This window comes from Apteryx rowi, unplaced genomic scaffold, assembly GCF_003343035.1.
Source record: "Apteryx rowi isolate R43461 unplaced genomic scaffold, aptRow1 scaffold_90, whole genome shotgun sequence".
In the NCBI taxonomy this organism is placed as follows: domain Eukaryota; kingdom Metazoa; phylum Chordata; class Aves; order Apterygiformes; family Apterygidae; genus Apteryx; species Apteryx rowi.
This window is the reverse complement of record NW_020451205.1, coordinates 1,338,009-1,356,968: the sequence shown is the minus strand read 5'-3', so window position 1 is coordinate 1,356,968 and position 18,960 is coordinate 1,338,009. Positions and strand designations below refer to the sequence as shown.

At 38.5% G+C, this 18,960-nt stretch overlaps 2 protein-coding genes across 4 annotated transcripts; one reads left to right on the top strand and one right to left on the bottom strand.

Moving 5' to 3' along the window:
* Positions 1 to 1,122: 1,122 nt before the first annotated feature.
* On the bottom strand, positions 1,123 to 15,271 carry SLU7 (SLU7 homolog, splicing factor). Of its 2 annotated transcripts, XM_026091348.1 has the most exons (15): positions 14,910 to 15,270; positions 14,123 to 14,276; positions 13,740 to 13,820; positions 13,015 to 13,179; positions 11,448 to 11,513; positions 9,763 to 9,810; positions 9,150 to 9,281; positions 8,792 to 8,889; positions 7,282 to 7,349; positions 6,948 to 7,087; positions 5,900 to 6,061; positions 5,343 to 5,447; positions 5,115 to 5,189; positions 4,747 to 4,851; positions 1,123 to 3,800 (listed from the first exon to the last, which is right to left on the bottom strand). In XM_026091348.1, the coding sequence occupies exons 1-15, from the start codon at positions 15,071 to 15,073 to the stop codon at positions 3,621 to 3,623; spliced, it is 1,743 nt and encodes a 580-aa protein (XP_025947133.1). In that variant the 5' UTR covers positions 15,074 to 15,270; the 3' UTR covers positions 1,123 to 3,620. The 2 variants fall into 2 exon arrangements, with proteins under 2 accessions (XP_025947133.1, XP_025947134.1); XM_026091349.1 differs by lacking the exon at positions 9,763 to 9,810 and having other exon boundaries at positions 14,910 to 15,271.
* A 320-nt stretch (positions 15,272 to 15,591) lies between these two features.
* Positions 15,592 to 18,744, top strand: PTTG1 (pituitary tumor-transforming 1). Of its 2 annotated transcripts, XM_026091351.1 has the most exons (7): positions 15,611 to 15,637; positions 15,744 to 15,807; positions 16,386 to 16,488; positions 16,801 to 16,979; positions 17,392 to 17,485; positions 18,056 to 18,205; positions 18,586 to 18,744. In XM_026091351.1, the coding sequence occupies exons 3-7, from the start codon at positions 16,407 to 16,409 to the stop codon at positions 18,663 to 18,665; spliced, it is 585 nt and encodes a 194-aa protein (XP_025947136.1). In that variant the 5' UTR covers positions 15,611 to 15,637; positions 15,744 to 15,807; positions 16,386 to 16,406; the 3' UTR covers positions 18,666 to 18,744. The 2 variants fall into 2 exon arrangements, with proteins under 2 accessions (XP_025947135.1, XP_025947136.1); XM_026091350.1 differs by having other exon boundaries at positions 15,592 to 15,807.
* Positions 18,745 to 18,960: the final 216 nt, after the last annotated feature.

Here is an 18,960-nt window from a genome sequence, read left to right as displayed (position 1 = left end):
GGGTTTCACTAGGCACAGTCCTTGTTTTAGTGGGCAGAGAAAATCCTGTCTCTTCAGCTGGCTTTTCTTTTTCCTAAAGGACCAACTCCATTCCATCTTTAACTCTTGCCAACATCCCTGCTTCTTCTGATCCCTCAACAGCCTAAACCGATTACACATATGTAGAACAGTGCATCTCTTTCATTAACCCACTCAAGGAAAGCCATAAAGATCCAATTACAAAGCAACAGGGAGACAGTAAAAGCACTACCTTCTGGCATGCCTTGAAGGCTTTGAAAGATTACACAGAATGCGAAACTTTTTCTTTTCCTTCAACAAAATTTAAACAAGAATGTTTTCACCTACAACAATGAAAACATCTTTGCATCAGCTGGCTGGTTTACAGTATGCAGATCAAGCATGCCACAAATAACTAGAATTGAACAGGAAGAAAAATGAGGCAATGTTTGAGAAGGGAGTTGAGAAATTAAGTTTAAAGCTTTGGCAAGGGTCAGATTCAGAGAAAAGATCTGTCTTGTATTAAAATTTCAGAATCTGACTAGTCTGTATCAACAGGTTAAGGCATCTCCTACCTCACTTCTACTGTATTTGTGTGTGCAAGAAACAGTACTCAATTCCTGCTGTCTCTGCTGGAGTAGGCTCATTTTCATTGTATGTTCATTTTTGTCCAAGCTAATTTACAAACTTGTTTCAAATTCATTTTAGAAAGGAAAAAATTCTTCTTGTGCAATAGGAAGCTGTCTTTGGATATGCACAATCATATTGCCTGCCAACTCCAGAGAGAAGCAGATGGAGGAAAATTAATCCCCATGCTCAGATTCACAATGTTCTTTAACATTTAACCCCTATGCTTTAAATAGAACAACACATTTTAATCCCTCTTTTAGTTGTCCTTAACTGTTGAGACTGATCCAGAAGAGATCGATTCTGCATCGTGCACAAGCTCAAAGGACTGCATGTTGAATAAAACATCACTAATCCCTTTAAGCTGTCTTTCTGCTTTACCGGAGAGGAAACTGGCCCATCTTCCTTGTAGCCTCTCTTTTAGAAGGCAGGGTATACYAAAAGAAAATTAGTCATATCTTCAAGTTTTGAAAAGAAAATCCATCCACACAAGTGTGCTGTAAGATGGAATTCAGTATGTTTATTTGTAAAAACCATATCTTCCTATAATCATTTTTTCAATCTGACATTTGAACTGACAGTTTAATAGCACAGAACATGTTCTATGGGCTTCTAAAATATACATATCTTCAACTCTCTCCCCRTTTTTCTCTTGCACAGAAGAAAAATAATCACCAGCCAGAGTTTAAATCTGAACTTACAGGCTGCCAAGATTGGCGAGTTATTTGTTCCTCATTCTAAATTGCTCTTTTCAGTGTAATTTCTGAACTGCCTCCTTTACCCTAAAAAGGATTCTGTCTCTAGCTACTTTTAGAAACGTATCCAAATAGCTCAAAGAACTGTTAACATGGATTCTTCTGACATATCTTCTTCCCTCAAATTGAACTTGGCACTAAGACAACAACAGTTAGCGTTTGTGAGGCGAGAGGTACTGCTAGCTAGTACTTCGGATGTCACAGGCCTTAGAAGGGTAATAGTTCACAGTTAAAATCAGCTAATTCAGAAAATCTTTTGAAGACAGTTTGCATTCAGATCACAAAAGAGGATCTCCAAAGTACTGTAAATACTTAACCTAAAAATTTTCTCATCCCTGAGAATTTCATGGATAGTTTCAGTACAGAACTACATTGAAGACTAAAGCAAAATTTCTGTTATCAGCATTTCTGTATACTAAATTATACACAATCACAAGAAAGCAGCTCTACAGTCATACACAAGACAGGTAAATGTATGTTTATTGTATGCAATTACTTGTTGAAAAAAAGCAGCTTCCTCTTTGGAATTATCCATAACCAAGAAAGGTCAAGAGATGAGCTGATATGGAAACTTAGTGAGGCACTGGGGAAGTGGAAGAAAAACTGTTTCCCTAGTATTTTCTCCTCTGATTTTCTAAATGCATGTTGTTTGTGAAAATATAAAAACATCCTCTGCAAAAGCTGATTTTAACTATTTAAAGTTTTTCCTTTCTGGCACTTAGTTATATTAACAATACCACTCCCAGATCTTTGATCTCACTAGTTGGTTATATTTTTGCAAGAGTTAGGAGGATTTTAAAATGAAGTTTTTAAACACACAAAGCATTACATTCAAAATTAGTACTTTTATAGCAAAAATAATCACAGGAGAAGAAGACTAGGAGAAAAATGTAATAAAATGAAATCAGCTTTACAGGTAGAAATAGATAAAATGTATTTTTTTTTTCTTCTGGTAACTTTAACTTCCTTCATTGTTTACAAAATGGGAATTATAACCAGATTTTTCATTCTAAGAAGAAAGGACAGGATTACAGAATGGAGTTTTCTTTGTCCTACCATTATATTATAATATATATATTATATAACTGTGATTATATTAATATAATCACAGTTAACATGGTTATAAAGCCATATTTAATAAAACAGTTTAAGCTACAACAGAAGTAATTCTTAATTCTTCCAACTCTAAAGCCATGTCAACGGTGTCAAGTTTTTCACTCATTTCTTTAACTTTTAGTAGTCATAGTAGAAAATTCATAGTTTTAAGGACTAATATTGCCAAATATGTATCAGATGCTGCATGACACTATCATAAGGTAATTACAGCTCGACTTTCAGTATTACACCACATAACAGGATTTTGGAAGTTATAAAGGGTAAGACGTATACTGTTAAATATCAAACAGAACAAAGAATTCAGATGTTTGCAATTGAAATTTATATGTCAACATCTACAGAAACACCACAGATAAGACCACCAACTTTTTGGATAAACTACACTTATAGTGATGTCAGCATCACAGGAAGTGTGGAAGTATGGATGAAGAGACAGCTTTTTATTTAAGCAGAAATAGAATTTAAAAGCTCTGTAGAGTCAGCTTCTCCTATCCTCTTCATTCCAAAGACCGTATAGCATTTAAGACCTTTATATTAATTTAACCAACACTGTACAAAGCAATCAATTTTTACATTTCCAAAATACTTACTACAAAGTGATCAAGAAAAACTACTTTTCCTTTCAAAGCCATGTGACAGGCAAGTCTCTTTAGAAATAAAGGTTAGGCTTCAAAAGCTGTATCAAGTTTATTTTCAACAACTTTTGCTCTATATTAACAGTGACACCTGCTGACCACTTCTTTTGGTTAGTCAGTTATACTGAATTTGTCATGTCTCCATGCGTATATTAGGTGTCCCAATGAATCTGGAATTCCAGCCACTGTCAGATCCTTTCTCTTCCAGTAGAGAATTTACTGAGTACTGAATGCATTATATACATATATATAAAATATATATGGTGTGTGTGCGTGTATATATACACACACACACACTCTCTAGAGTTGCTGTACATATTGTACTGCTTATGTCTGTTGTAAGAAGTTTTCACCAGCTTCTGTGGCACAAGAAAAGAAACTCTCTGCCATTTCTGGCATCCATTACACACATGGAAGGTAAGCAAGCATCTAGAGACCTGTAAACAAGTATGAAAAAAAGTCTTGTGTATTGGAATGATTTTCACCATGATTACTGTCCAAGGAAAGAGGCCATGGGATCATCAGGTCTCTGACGTTTCATTCTATAGGCTTCCATTTCCTCCTCTGTTGGCTCCCTGGTTTCATATACGCTGTTATATGGCCTCTTCCTCTCATCTAACTGCATGATTTCTTTGACATGGAGGAGACGAGCCTCTTCTGCATTTAATGCCTGAAGTGGAAGCAAAAAAAAAAAAGAAAAACCACACCCAAACAATGAAAGTTTGTAGTAGATTCTAGTGCAATGAACAAGCAGGAAGCAGAATGGTGGGATGCAGCAATGCACACTTGTCTGGCCCACCTACAGCATACTTCATCTAATGCTTATTTTTGAGATCTAATGCTTATTTTTGAGTGTTTAGCTTAAAATGAGCTAAGGTGATATTTAGCAAACAAGATATTTTAATCCCCTTCCAGTTGCCAAAATCAAGTAAGAAACTCCTAGGTTTTACCTAAAATGTAATTGTGATCCAGAAAGTACAAAAGCAGATAAGAAAGCATGTGATTTTAGTGTTTTTCAGTCAGGGTGCAATGTTAAAAAAATGCTTTCTGAACACACAAACTACCTCATTTCTCAAACTACTGCTACTCCTTGCTATTCAAAAGAAGTCATATTTCCACCATGTTTGGAATAACTGTAGTTTAACATTAGGTATCCAGAGGTAGGCTGCTGTGCTTGTGTAGGGTTCCATTCAGCAAGACTCTGTACATAGCTTGTGGATGGATTTATTGCATCAACTGCAAGACTGGGCCCAAGTCTGGGATAGAAAGTGTTAAGTCAAGCTTTGATCTCTCCATCTTTCTTCAATAGCCAAAGCCCTGTGTTCTGAAATGCCTTTCATTACAGATCTACAGCTGTAATAGGGGCCTACGAAGTATTCCAAATCCTCTAAACTTAAATCTTCTAAACTAAATATTTATTGCATGTTTGCCTAAAGTCAAAGCTTGCACCAACAGAGTACATATGAGCAGAAATAGGGAGTAACAGCTAGGTACTTTAGAATATCTAGTGCTTCAACTCAAAATTAGCATCAAAGAACATCCCACAGAATACAAGAACTATATTACAGTTTTCATAAAACATTGTTCTAAAAATGTGTTTGAAGAATATACTGCACCTTTTTAAGTTTTTCTTGCTTCTTTTTCTCTTCACCCTCACTATCTGAATTTGAGCTCTTCTTGTGTTTCTTCTTTTTCTTGTCTTTCTGTTTTTCTTGGTGGATCTGTAAAGTGGAAAAACAGCTGCAGTTAAGACTCAACTAGCAAACATTAGAATTTAATGTCTTGAACATTACTAAGTGTCTATTAATGCTATTTCAGAGCTTAGTTTTGAATACAGAAGAGATGTTAATGATCGAATGATGCAGTCTGATAATTTTCAGATTCATTAGAATGACATAACACAATTTTGTAGTTACATATATGTTTCCATCTCTTAAAATGCTGGAGAAAAGTATCTCCTCCCTTAGAAAGGGAAACAGCCTACCTCCATCAGAGTTTTGGGTTTTGTCATGTGCTCTTCCTCCCTGGGTTGGTCTTCTGGTAAGCTTGCTTCAGTATTCTATACAACAGACAATAGGAAGGATACCCGTTTACAAAGCACATTTGAAAATGAATGGACAAGTTAAATTTTAACTTTATTATTATTTTTTAGTAAGTATACAGATGGATGCTTTATTTAATAACTTGGAAACAACTCTAAGGCAATACTTACAGCAATTTCTTTCCCAACTTCTCCTGTACAGTAAGAGAACTTGACAAACGAGTGGCAGCATTTGTAACCCCACTTGCCTTCTTTCCAGTATGAACCCCAAATGCACTGCAAGAGGAAACACCATAGCAGTTACACCCATACAGATACTCCCATGAGAGGCAAACTGCAATTTATTGCTGAGGTTCTTTCCTGATAAGGAGTAACCTACTCAAACAGTTTAGAAGGGGAAGTTATGAGAAATATATCTGCAATTTTATACTAGTCTTACAGGAATGSTTTCAAAAAGAGAAGAGCAACAGCACAGGGCCAACCCATACTCAAGGCAAGGGGAAACAGAACAATAACTCCCCTTCAGTTTCTTTCAAGAGCTCCATCACAGCTCCTCAAACTAACACTGCACCTATGAGAAGTTAAAATTCCTGCTTAGTGGAAAAGGGAGTGTGCCACACTTCAGAAAGAAGTTACTTATTTGCTGTTTTAAATATATTACACTGTCTCTACACCTCACTCCCTCTTAAAGGGAAGAAATTGAATTTAAGTTTAAATTAGGTGCTTACTGTGTGGTTGTTGATCTTTACATCCTCTTCATATTTAGAGCAAGCAATAGCTTTCTCTTGTCCTTTGATGACTGTTCCATGCCTAGAATATTCCACGTAATCTTCTGTTTGAGCTAAAAGCAATTCAGCAGGTGGGGCATCTAGATGTTCTTGTCCTCCATACTATAATGCAAATAGAAATGACACTTAAAGAACTTGGAAAAAAACCTTATATGTAGTCAAGCACATGTTTCAAAAACTTCACTTTCAGTGTCTTCTCTATCCAGGCTATATGACCTCCAGGACAAAACACTACACAAGAGAAGCGGGTGGAGGCAGTTTAATCTTTAGCCAATAGCTAAGAGAGAAGCACATCTCCTACTGCGGCCATAGTATTTTTTTTCCCTGGCTGAAGGATTATAATAGTGCTATTCCTCACTTTAGAGATCTTTCAGATCAGCAAGTGTTCAGAGCAAAGCAAAAGTTGGAAAAACAACTTGAATGTTGAAAAGGTTAGAATCTACATGGGTGATTTAGCTTTTATTCCATTGTCCAAGAAACTGGTAACAAAATATAAAATAAGTATTTATCCAGAAGCCTGTACCCAAAACCAGAGTCTGAAAATTCTGATTTCTGAAAGCTTTTCACACTTTTTAAGAGGAAAGAAACATTTAGAAATAGTTTTTGAAGACAGTTTTTAGAAAAGATGCCACTTCTAAATAGTGTAAGTTTTTTTAACGACTTCTATTATTTTTAAAATAAAATATCTAGATTCCCACTCCACCTACATACTGCTGTCAGATTTTTCAATAGAGAAATTCTGACAGCTAAGGAAAGCCTTCCCGAGACTCCAGAGAAATCCCAGCAGATCTTCAAATATACTGTTCCTATATTAAATAATTTACTGAATCCAATAGATCGGATAGTTTATTATACACACACACACACACACATCATAGAGCTGATCAGAACAGCTGACATGTTCTGACATAGCATTAATAATGTAATTTGTTCCTTAAGACCCAAACTCAGCAAAACGCCTTATTAAATAAAACCAAATGTCTATTACCTTCTCCAGGATGCTTTCTTTCTGCTGTGCCTTGAAATCTTCTTTTTTCACTTTGAAGGACTTATAAAGTAGCTCTAATTTTGTAGGGTCTGCTTGAAGATGAACTTCAGAGCCTTTGTCATAAGCCTCCCAAGCAAACACTGTGTACACAAGAGGTGTCACTCAATATTTACTCTAACACTGACATATGTATTCAAATTACCACCTATAGTTTTGTGATGGTTTTTAAAAAAATGAAACTAAATCCACAAGGATTTTTTTCTCCTTTTCAAAAAAGCAGTATTGGTAACTTAAACATTTTCCCTTCCCTTAAAAAACAAAAAAAACCACTTACACTGGGTCTGTGCCATTGAAATGGTATCTCCAGTGTAACGGACAAAGTTGTCACCTGCGTAACCAACTCTGCAGAAAAGAACAATATGATTTTTAGCATGCAAGTAACACATCATTTCCATAATTATCCCTTTTAAAACACATTCACAGAACACCAACAGGAAGGTAAAAACTCTCCTTTGTGCCCTGATAATTAAGATGGAGGGAGAGGAAGGTGCCTTCAACTCAGTAAATGAATTAAAAGTCTAGGCTCCCATAGTCATGAAAGCATTAGATAGCAAAACGTGATGCCTGTGTTTATACGGATAAATTTAAGATGCAGAACAGGAGCTCTGTCTGGGCATGGGATACCAAGCACCATGAAGCCAAGCTTGGACCTAACTGCACAATAAATATATATGAATGGCAAGTCATATTCTAGCACAGTGATTTCAGGTTTTGGATTTGTGGATCCCTTCTCCCCCTGGGTATTGTAGAGAGTTAAAGCCTGATAATAGCTTTGCTTGCTTTAGGTACCTTTTGCACACCCCTTTGAAGTGACTCACAAAGAGTATATGAACCACAGGTTGAAAATCAAATAATGTTAACAGTCCAGTTTCCCCCTCTTTTCATCTCCACAAAAACCACTCAAACATTTACAGTCTGCAATGCTGTTGCAGAAACATGGATTCGACAAAGGTCAAATTATGACTCTAGAGAGAAGTGAAAGTCTCTGTATCTGAAATAAAATGGACTGACCGGCATTATTCTAGCTGGGGGCAAGGAGAGGTGGAAAGAGCATTATTTGCCAGCATTTAGCCACTGCCATTCTATTTCAGGCAGCAAGCTGATCCAATTACTGTACTCTGAATAAATGTTTCTAGTCACAGCCTGCCTACTCTGCATGTCTGCTGCACTACATGGGTCAAGGCTGGGTCACAGCTCAAGTGCTTGACTTGGGTTTTTAAGTGAGACAGTCTTGTGTGTATCCAAAAGCCAGCTTAAGGCATTCTTTTTTAAATTAAATTGTCCATCTAAACAAAGCTAAAGCTTTCAGACCTTCCCTATGCAGACTCCATTGATATATGAGGAAGTTTCGCTCCTAATTCAGGCATTTAGTTAGACATCACAGATACACCATGCTAGGTATCCACTGCTGAATGCCTCTCAACAAGTAAGGGATGAAGTTTTAGATTCAGTTACTGAAATACTTTTCATAAACATCATTTTTGTTTATAGATATAATCTCTAGATGCAGCAAACTGTTCCATATACACACCAGTACACTAAGTGGTGGCCCTCGTGTCCCTGAGGATCACTAAAATACTACTTGAAATACTAAAACAAATCAAAAACCATTTTTTTCATGTTTATCATGAAATATTACTAAAAGATTTTTCTATCCATAATGGACTAGGGATTCATTAATAAAAAGAGACACAGATATGCAAGAAAATACAAAGTTACTGAAGTCATCTCATTTTTTAACAGAGTTTTGTTGGATACATGAGCATTCCCCTGTTTTAACTTACTCATCTGGATTCTTGCCTGTATTGGCATAGGGGTTCTCCCTCATTGCTCTTGTTTTGGGATCATAATAAGCAGAGTTTGGATCCAGATTCCTCAGGTACTAGGGGAAGAAAACAACATACAAGATATTTGATTAAAAAATTATGATTTTAAAAGAACTGAAATTAGTACCGTAACCCCCAACTTAAGACACTTTAAAAGGGGAAATCTGTGCAAGGGGATGACCTTTGAGAAACCATAACACGAGCAGCAGTAGAACTGAGAATAGACCTTAATCTCTAAACACCAAATTCATTAATAATAGTGCAATTTTTGAAATATGAATAAAAAAGATAAACAGTAATAGAATTCTATACTCACTTTTGCAATATCTTCCCGAATACGTAGATTTCGAACTGTGATACGTCTTTTAGAGTCAAAGTTCTGTCCAGGCATATCAATATCATCTGCATATTTATCTTCATCTTCATCTTCGCTGTTATGATCTCTTTCCTGAGGCGAGAGATAGGAAACGTCTAAATAAAATGAACATTCACTCTAGAAACAAGTAAAAGAATCTGATTTTAATGGTTTGATTAAAAAATCTGAAAACCCTTTAGTTAAAAGTTAGCATCATTTACTTGGGCTTACGTGTGCTAATCTATCATGCAGTTACATTCCACTGTTCAGAAATACCCTTGTTACAGGATTTCCACTATGGAAACAGTTACAAAAAACACAACTGTGATAACGTTAAGAAAACAGTTATATTAAACAAAATATAAAACATGTTAAAAATCAGTTATTCTCTTGCATCTCTAAGGTTTGACAACACACAGGAGTTATTAGCTATGAAATCCAGCATCCTCTGCCCCCCCCAAAAAGGCAGCATGAAGCCAATATTGAAACTCTTCTGCCACCCCCATTTCACTGCTTCACTAACTACAGGTCCTTTTTTTCTCCCCATGGTGTGATACAGTGATAATCATCTTACTGTCTGTGAATTTGGTTCCTCTTCTCCCCATTGGTGTCTTGGGGAGTTCTGCAGCAAACAAAGAGCACATCAGCAGAGAACACAAGACGGTGGAGAGAAGGAAGAAGACAGGGAGATAAAGAACAACCAAAGCAGAGCTTATGCCTATGGCATAGACTTACTGGAAGCAAAAATACAATAATTGTCACAAAATGCACAAAGACCACTACCATCTAAATGTTTTAAGACTGAGCTTGTAAGTGTCTCTGTTGCTGAAACATGCTGGAGACCTTTTCACTGTATTCCCAATCGAATTTCTAAGCCCTTGCAAGAATGGCAAATTCTAGAACTGTCAGTTGTATGTAAAGTCTGTTATGCCTTTGAACACTAATGCTTTAGACTAGAATAACTCATCATGTCAAAAAAAATATAATTCAGCTCTGAAACCCTAAGAAACCCATAAYTATATATTAACAAATATATTTGTGAGTATTTAATTAGGAATGACAGGAATACCAAGCATAAATCAGGAGCCATAACTTCAACTGGAGAAATGTAGCCAAACTTTTTTTTTTTTTTTTTAAAAACCTGTTTCGCCTCTAATGTGACAATCCTTGGGATAGTAAAGATCAAAACAACTGGAGTCCTGGAAGACCAGCACTCTTATGAGAAGAGGCACCAGACTTGTTTCTCTGTTTATCAGAAATGATTCTTTATGTTCAAATATTCTTTTCTTCTACCAAATCTATTTTGTAAGGAATAAATATATGAAGGCTAAAAATCCTGCCCTGTGGTGACAAAAAGAGTAAGAACCTTATCCATTTGGAAGGAAGTTCAGGATTACGATGTATTTTGTGCTGGGTTGGAGATTAAGTTTACTCTGCCATCTAGTGACAAAACGCAAGGTGACAACATATGGAAAATGGAGGCCAAATTGCAGGTACTCTATTGGTTGGTGTGTTTTTTCTTACAATGTAATATTTTGATTAAGAAAATCCCCCCAAATACTTCTCACCAGTAATGATCTCTACTCTCCCCCATTTTATAAACTTGGAAAATCATCACAGATAGATACCTCTTAAATTAGAATTTTATATTAAAGACTATCAAAAGCCTTGACTATAATCTAAGAGGAGATGCAAACTCTGTGGAGTTGCAAACCAGAGGGAAATACATACCCTCAGCCTTCAAACAACCAGAGACACTGCAAACAGTGAAACAACAACAGAAGAAGATACAAGCTCAGTTCTAAGAAAAAGAAAAAAGCTTCCTATTCCTATTTATACAAAGCATTAATCAAGCAATCCATAGTCACGTAATGGTCATAATCATATTAGTCAGACAAAACAATCTTTAAATTCAAAAATTCATTATAGTGCATGAATAAAAGTTTTACCAGGAAAACAATTCTTTTCTGACCCACAATTCCATATAATTCATTTTAGCAAGATTACTAATTGCCAGAACTGAAGCAAGAAAATCTTGCCCATGAGGGGAAAGCAAAGGCACTCTCATTTGAAAGGACGTACTTTGAATTCTTCTAAGGGACACAGAACATGCTTGTATTAGGAAGAAACCTGCATTACTGAAGGGCATAGAAAGCAATAGGAAACTCAGTCTGCAGAGTAAGAACATCAGAGAGCAGAAGTGACCCTTCTATCTTTATTCAGTGTAAACAAAAATGAATTAGGGTTTAGTTTACTTACCACTTGCTCCAGCTTTCCTGATGCTAACTCTTCCTGAAGCTTCTGGGCTTTCAGCGTACGTTTGGCCTGCATATCATGAACTTGTTTTAATACTTTCTTTTAATAGCAAGTGTGTAGTAAAAGTCATCACAAGCATCTCTTATGACCACTATCATTTAGAAAGTATTAGTTATTACAAAAACTGAGCTGCTAATTCTCTGTCTGCTTGTCAAAAATCAGCAGCCCAGTTTGCCTACCCTACTCTTACATCTACCACATTTTTTGAGTTATCAAGGAAAGAAAATGTGTACATACTAACCATTTTGCTATTTTCTATTATAGAGTTACATAAACCAGTTTATTGGAGATTATGCAGCTATAACATCCCTATGTACTTCCTAAAAATACTCCCTAGCCATCCGTTTTTAGATTTTTTAGATTAAGAAAAAGACAGCTTACAGTAGTTCAGTACAGTTTAAGAACAAACATTTTATTCTTGTGTTCTCGTATGATGAATCTAGCTAGGAACTTCAATGCTTAAGGTAGGTCATGAATGACACTGCAAGCATTTACGGTTCATCCATGAAGCGCCAAAGTCTAAAGTGAGACTCTAAAGTAGCATGTAGTGAATTGCTGCATGTCTGACATCACAGAACCACAGAATGGCTGAGGCTGGAGAGGACCTCTGGAGATCCTCTAGTCCAACCGCCCTGCTCAAAGTGGGGTCAGCTACAACAGGTTGCCCAGGACCACGACCAGCTGGGTTTTGAATATCTCCAAGATGGAGACTCCACAACCTCTCTGGGCAACCTGTTCCAGTTCAATCACCCTTACAGTACAAGAAGTTTTTTCTTATGTTTAAATGGAGTTTCTTGTGCTTCAATTTCTGTCCATTGACTCTTGTCCTGTCACTGGATACCACTGAGAAGAGTCTGGCTCTGTTTTCTTTATACTCTCCCATCAGATCACTAAAATCCAGAATATCTTCAGCTGGCATTAGCTTTCCTGTGCACTACAGAAAAACAYTGAGAGCCTCAGATCAGGCCCACAAAGGTTCTTAGGCATCTAACTGCCTTTTGGAACATCCAGTCAAGGTGGTGAATTACTTTTTTTCTAAGAAGGTAATAGTGTCCACATGGATTTGGTACACACAGCTAGATTAACTGCAACAGGTGCTGATCTGCACAGAGACATTTACAGTTAGTCCACTGCTCCATATATATGTAAATAAACGTATAAATGTTATATATATAAATAAATATAGATGCTAGCTCTGATCATTACAGCCAGCTTATAAATTCCTTTCTGTAGTTCAGTCTTCATTTTGGGCAATGAATTCTACGGCTTGCCTAGTGAAAGGTAGGCAACCTGGAGAGACCACTCATTTATTGTGCGGACCCATCCTCAGCTGCCAGTTCTGATCCGAGTTTGCAGTTCAAGCTAAGTTTGTTATCAAATACAGAATCCCTCTCTGTTTTTCATTACGAATATAGCACAAGATCTAGTATCAGAGTGCACAGAGCAAAGACGTCTTCCCCCATTCCCCAGTCAAACACAGAATCTTTCCCCAGCAAACTACAGCACCTACCAAGTCAACTTTGGAATATTCCTCTACAATCTTCATGTGCTCTTCTGGGTTATAACCATTCCAACGATCTCGCTTTCCATCATAATCAAACATTAGCTGAGGCTGCACGTGTTCATCTGGTGCAATGTTCATGCCTGTGTATTTTGCTCCAACTTTCCTGGGTCTCTGAAAGGAAAAAAACTGGTTGGATCAGTTCATTAGACTGAAGTATGTTATTCACCTTAAAAATATGTATTAACTGAGCTCCTCTAAAGCTGGTTTAATCCAGCACTAGAAAGCTATGAATTTTAAGTGTACATAGTTCGTTTTTAGATTTTTATAGTAATGCAACTGTCTAAAACCCATCAATTTATTGCAGCCCCACATAACTCTATCTTCCACAGTTAAGGAAGGAATTAAAATACAATTCCTGGAAAGTACTCTTAACTGACACGAAACAAAAAAGGTTAGCCTCAGCAGCACTTGAGCAAAAGCAAATTAATGCAAAGAATTAAGWGACAAACATTTTCACCTACTGTTGCATCTCTTTTCACATATAGAGTTGATAGACAACATCCTGAATGGTAGGGGTTTTTTTTCCAACATAAGAGTTGCTTTAGAAATTTTCAAGCAACATTTCAATATTTGAGAAACTAGTAACTTTCCTTTTATTTATAACCAGCTACTTTCCACTAAAGTAGAATTTGCACTGTTTTCAAAAACATTAAAACAAAAGTCAAATTTACCTCCATGCAGTCTTTCTTTTTGTGTGTCAATGCACCACAGTTCTCACAAGCTCCTTTACGATATTTAGTTGCTACAGCATGCTAAACAAAAACAACAAAAACAGTATTGTACAAGCTTCCACCAAGATTCATATACACATTCCTAATAACTACCTCATTTTTTTCAATGCAAGTAAAAAAGTATGTATGCTCTCCACAAAGCCGTAACACGTATTTGAGTTATCACCAAACACTATGAAATGCCTGCTGAGTAAAAATTCCCAGTTCCTGTCCTCTTTAAAACACATAACCAGAAAACACAGAAAATTACAGGAATCAATGTTTCTATTCTTCCTTTCTCATGGAATCAAATATTACCTTTATAGCCAAAATATTTTGCATACCTCTTGAACTCCTCGTTTGTACCAGTCTCCAGAGGAGCTATACTGTTTCTGCTTCTCTGGCTGAGGTCTCTGGTGCTTTAGAGTGGGTCTTTTAGAAGGATCTATGTACCATGGTACTGAGGATATGTACTGAGGAATATGAGGATTGATATCTCTGTAAAAGATGTCATGTAATAAATATATGGCACAGGAAAAGAACTGCAACTTAACCTAAAGACTTACTCTTACATTCAACTTCAGTGTTTTAGGACTGATCATAAAATAATCACTGAAGTTGTTACAATGCATTCTAAAATAAGTTATAACAAACAGACTTTTTTAGATGTTTTGTTGCAGTCAGTTCACCTAATCTTTCCCACTCCAAATCAAAAAGTTTTGTCTTATTACAAAAATAGTAATATCCCCCCTCCTCAGAGACAATAAGAAGAGCAATAAGATGGCGAACAGTCTTGCAGAAACCACAGAGAGAAGGAAAGAAATTGATAAGCTGCACAGTAAAGTTCCCCAGCATTACCTTTGGCTCACTTTTAAAATACCACTTGTAACGATCTGCACAGGGCAGGGCTTTTTAGCAGCACCCCAACAGATCAGACCAACAGTGAGCATACATTATTTTTTTGTAAAAAGAAAAGTCTATACACCTGAGAAAGGCTGGGATGTTATAAACAAATTCACAAAGTACAGTAATTCAGTTCTGCATTCACCTTTTGTGCTGCCCCCCACAATTCTGTAATCACAATAAACAAAAAAATTGCTTTTTAAAACTAATACTTTAGAATAACCGTACTTTCCTTCTTCATCCACTTCAGCAGGCGCGTTGCCCAGTTTTCTCTGTTCTTCCAATTCCTTCTTTTTTCTCCAGTCTTCCCTCGTCATCTTCTTCGGTTCCTCCAGGCTGACATCATTTGATCCTCCCGAAGGAGTTGCGTTCACTACTGTCCCGGACGCCATTGTCTTTTCCCCTGCAATAAAAGATAAATAAAAGTATCCTCCCGCGCACCGAGCAGCACCCCGCCGGGGCAGGGCCGCGGCTCGCCGCCCCCCGAAGGCCCAGGCGCTTTCTCAGGCCTAAAGCAGCTGCCTGCAGGGAAAAGAGACCGCCCGGCACGGCACGGCACGGCACGGCACGGCGGCCCCTCCGCCCCCGGCCTGTCGCGGGGAGCTCGGTGCGGCGGCGGCGGCGGCCCCGCCCTTGTTTACCGGCTAGGCCGCTCTACTGCCCCGCGCCCCACAATGCACCACGCTCCATCCCAGGCCCCGCCCCCCAACGGAACTCGCGCCTGCTGGGGCGGCGTCAAGCAGTCACCACAGCAACGCCGCGCCCCGCCCGCCGCCACCACTGCTGCTGCGGCTGGCCGCGCCACGCCCCTCCGTACGCGAGCCTAGCGGCAGCCAATCGGCAGCCTGAGCGTTAGTCTAATCGGCCAATGGGAGGTGCGGCGGGGGTTTAAAAGCCGCCGGCGGGCAGGGCGCGGGGCGCTGCTAGGGAGACGAACGGCCAGGCGGCATTTCGAGGTGAGCGGGGTCCTGGCGGGCCGCCCGGGGGCCGCTTGTGCGCCCCTTGCCGTGCCCCGGGGAGGCCTTGCGTGGCCCGAAACGCGTGTGCCTCTCTTCGCTGTAGGTGCTGCTGTTCCGCTCTGTAACGCAGGTCTGTTAGCAGCTCTTGAGGAGGGGGCCTTCCCCAGGTAAGTGCGGTTGGGCTGGGAAGGCAGTTAGGGTTGGTTTTGCTTGGCTAAATCTGAGGCTGCTTCTTGGTGTGTGGAGGAGATGGCTTCTGGGGCCCTGGCCAGAAGATGTCATGAGCAAGGAAAGTATTGAGGTTTGTAGCTGTGACTCTTAAGTCACTGCTTAAAGTCTAAATTCTAAGCTCTACCCAAAGGCAGMTTTTTCTGGAGGCTCCTCTTCTCCTTGAATGATGAATAGCCTGTCTAAGCAATGAAAGTGATAAGGTCAAGGTGAGATCTGCTGAGCTCTTAGCTGTGCAGGGGAGTGCCCTGGATTGCTAGTGACACCTTGCTGTTTTCCCAAACTCTTGCAAGTTGCACTGGGACTACTGTGAAACTAACATGTACACCGATAATACCTTCCACTGCAAGGGTCTGTACTTAAATTATTCTGAAATGGAGAGAAGTAGGTGTTGGTTCCTCCTCTAGGAAGCAGCCCAGGGCAGCTGTGTAGTCTCTGATGTAGCTTGTTAAAATGTGCTATGGTAGAAGAGACAGCAGAAGCTGTGATTTCCTCTTTCTCCTTGTGGACTTCCCAGAGTGGTCTCATCAGCCTGAAGATGGCAACACTAATCTTCATTGATAAAGAGAACGGTGATGTTAGTGCTGCTAAGAATCAGTTAAGACGGCCTTCAGCATCTTGTGAGTATATGCCACACTGAGTAAAACAGTAGTGGGATGGTGTAAAGTGCATAAAAGTAAGGTTCCATTATTCACTGTTTTGAACACTAATACAGTTTTATTTTGCATACCTACATCTGACCAGTTCTGCTAAGCAAATCAGTTACTATAAAAGTGAAAATCACTATGTGCTTTCATGCTAGATAAGACTTATGCTTTTAAGTTATAAGTAGAGAGCAGTGTTTTTATGGCACCCAGTTTTCTAGCATATGCACATAGTGAAGCAAACTTTATGCTTGATAAAGTGCTAAAACTTGCTTTTCTTTTCTCTAGCAAAAGTCTTATCTGAAAGAACACAAGTCCATACTCCACTTCCCAAAAAAATAATCAGTACATCTCCAGCCACATCTCTCTCTGTCAGAAAGGCTCTTGGAAATGTGAACAGAACTCTAGAAGTGCCAAGCAAGAAAGAGCAGTTGAAACAGAAAAATCAGCCTTGTACTGCAAAGAAGGTGAGTATAATGTTTCTGCAGGAAAATAGTGCAAAACTTACTTACATAGGTACAGGGGATACCACAGCTTGAGTAATACTCAAGGGTAGAGAAGTGACTCTAGAGAAGACATAGCCTGATTTATTGTCTTGCTGGCATTCTAAGCACTAGGAGCTAATACTAGGAACCCAAATGTTCTAGTGCAGTGAACTGTTGCTACTGTGTATAGTTTATCACTACACTAACTCAGCTGAAGCATTTGCCCTTCTGCAGCTTATTTGCATTGAAGGTGTTAGAACTTAGCTGTAACTCTAAGGACTTTATTGCAGGCATTCTTGTCTGTAGACCTATACAGTACAGAAAAGCCACTACTACAGGTCCTAAAAGGAAGAATTACAGTAGCTCAGATGAATAATGTGACTCTTTCCTTAAGATTACTGAAAAGACTGCTGGATTAGAAAGCTGTGATGGAGTAGCTGAAGAAGCCTATCCAGAAATGGAAAATATGTTTCCCTATGATCCTCTAGGTAAGAAACTATTGATGTAGTTATCAAAATGAACAATCAGGCTTTTGTTTGAATGTTGACTCTGACTTAAGACTTTGGTTAAGCTATTGTGGCAACCAACCTGGCACTGCATTTTTGGAATCCTTCCTTAAACATAAGGATGCTCACTACTTATGAAGCACCCACTCATTCTTGTTTGAATGTTTCTGACTGCAGTAGCTACACTTAAGACATGTAGTCTTTGGAGGCCATTGCTGTGGTTCCAAATACTAAAGTATAGTCTCTTAACTCATTAAATGGCATCTAGAAGACAAGTACTTAGAAGGCCATACTCAAGCAGTACTGAAGTATAGACTTTTCATAAGTGTACACTTATGGTAATATGTAACTAGACAGATTTCTACTGCTGAAGTAGGAATCCTACTCCTGTAGTTGTATAGTAAAATCTAAAATTTCTAAAGCTGTTAGAATCTGTGCAAACAGCTTTGGACCTGGTCATACTTAATTAAATCTGGACGGACTTGCTGCTTCCAGGGCTACTGTTACTGTTAGCGTACACTGTTAATAAACTACAGTGCTTTCTGTAAACAGACTTTGAGAGCTTTGATGTTCCTGAAGAGCACAGACTAAGTCATCTGACCCTGAGTGGTGTTCCCCTCATGATATTTGAAAGTACATCTGACAGACTTGTAAACATGGTTCCTTCTCCTGTGAAGCTTCCACAAATGTCATGGGAGTGTGGTAAGTGGAGACTTACATGAAGTTCAGTGTGTGTAAGTGCTTATTAGTGGTTTGGGAGGGAAGCTATTGGGCTGTTGCAATAATGAAACTGTCATTGCTGTCCTAAACTACCAGAATAGGAGTCTGGTCTCAAACAACTGCTGGCATATAACTAAGGTGATTTTCACTGGCCAACTCTTAGTAAAGGTAATAGTCATGTTGCAGAGTAGTCAGTTGCAGTGTGTTGCTAACCAATCAGACTGAAGTGGTTTATGCAATCCAACTGTATCTGCCTGAGTCATTCAAGAGACTTATGCTAATCAGTTAGGATCTAGTTTGTGTTTTAAAGTGTAAAATTCTCAGTTTCTTGAACTGACTTGCTCTATTTCTAATTCTTTCAGACTTGCTACAATCAACTACTGATTTCCTTTCTACTCTGGATGAGATCATTGATATGCCACCTCTGAATCATGACCTTTAAAGTGTATTCTGAAACTTTTACTCAGTTAACTTCTTGTAGTTTTGTATCTTTAATAAAGGCTAGTCTAACTTGTGTAATAGTGGACTTGTCTATTTTCAGTAGACCCTATATACCAAGTCAGTAAGATGTGGTAGTAACATAATGTTTTGAAAGGGAGATTGTCTTGCAAGCTATTAAGAGAGCCTGGATAGGTTTTAAGCAAAACTCCATCTGGGAGTCGGTGCCTGCTGATTAGACTGCATGGTCATGATAGACTAACAGGCTCTTCAGCCCTTCTGATGCAGTGTCTTGTATT

Bases quoted from the DNA above. Each gene is read 5' to 3' on its own strand.
- SLU7 (XM_026091348.1), bottom strand. From the start codon at position 15,073: ATGGCGTCCGGGACAGTAGTGAACGCAACTCCTTCGGGAGGATCAAAT. The intron at 7,088-7,281 runs GTAAGTGGTTTT...TTGTGTACACAG, and splicing joins TTCAATGGCACAGACCCAGT to TGTTTGCTTGGGAGGCTTAT. The intron at 5,190-5,342 runs GTAAGTATTGCC...TCTGTTGTATAG, and splicing joins AAGTTGGGAAAGAAATTGCT to AATACTGAAGCAAGCTTACC.
- PTTG1 (XM_026091350.1), top strand. From the start codon at position 16,407: ATGGCAACACTAATCTTCATTGATAAAGAGAACGGTGATGTTAGTGCT. The intron at 16,489-16,800 runs GTGAGTATATGC...TCTTTTCTCTAG, and splicing joins AAGACGGCCTTCAGCATCTT to CAAAAGTCTTATCTGAAAGA. The intron at 18,206-18,585 runs GTAAGTGGAGAC...TAATTCTTTCAG, and splicing joins ACAAATGTCATGGGAGTGTG to ACTTGCTACAATCAACTACT.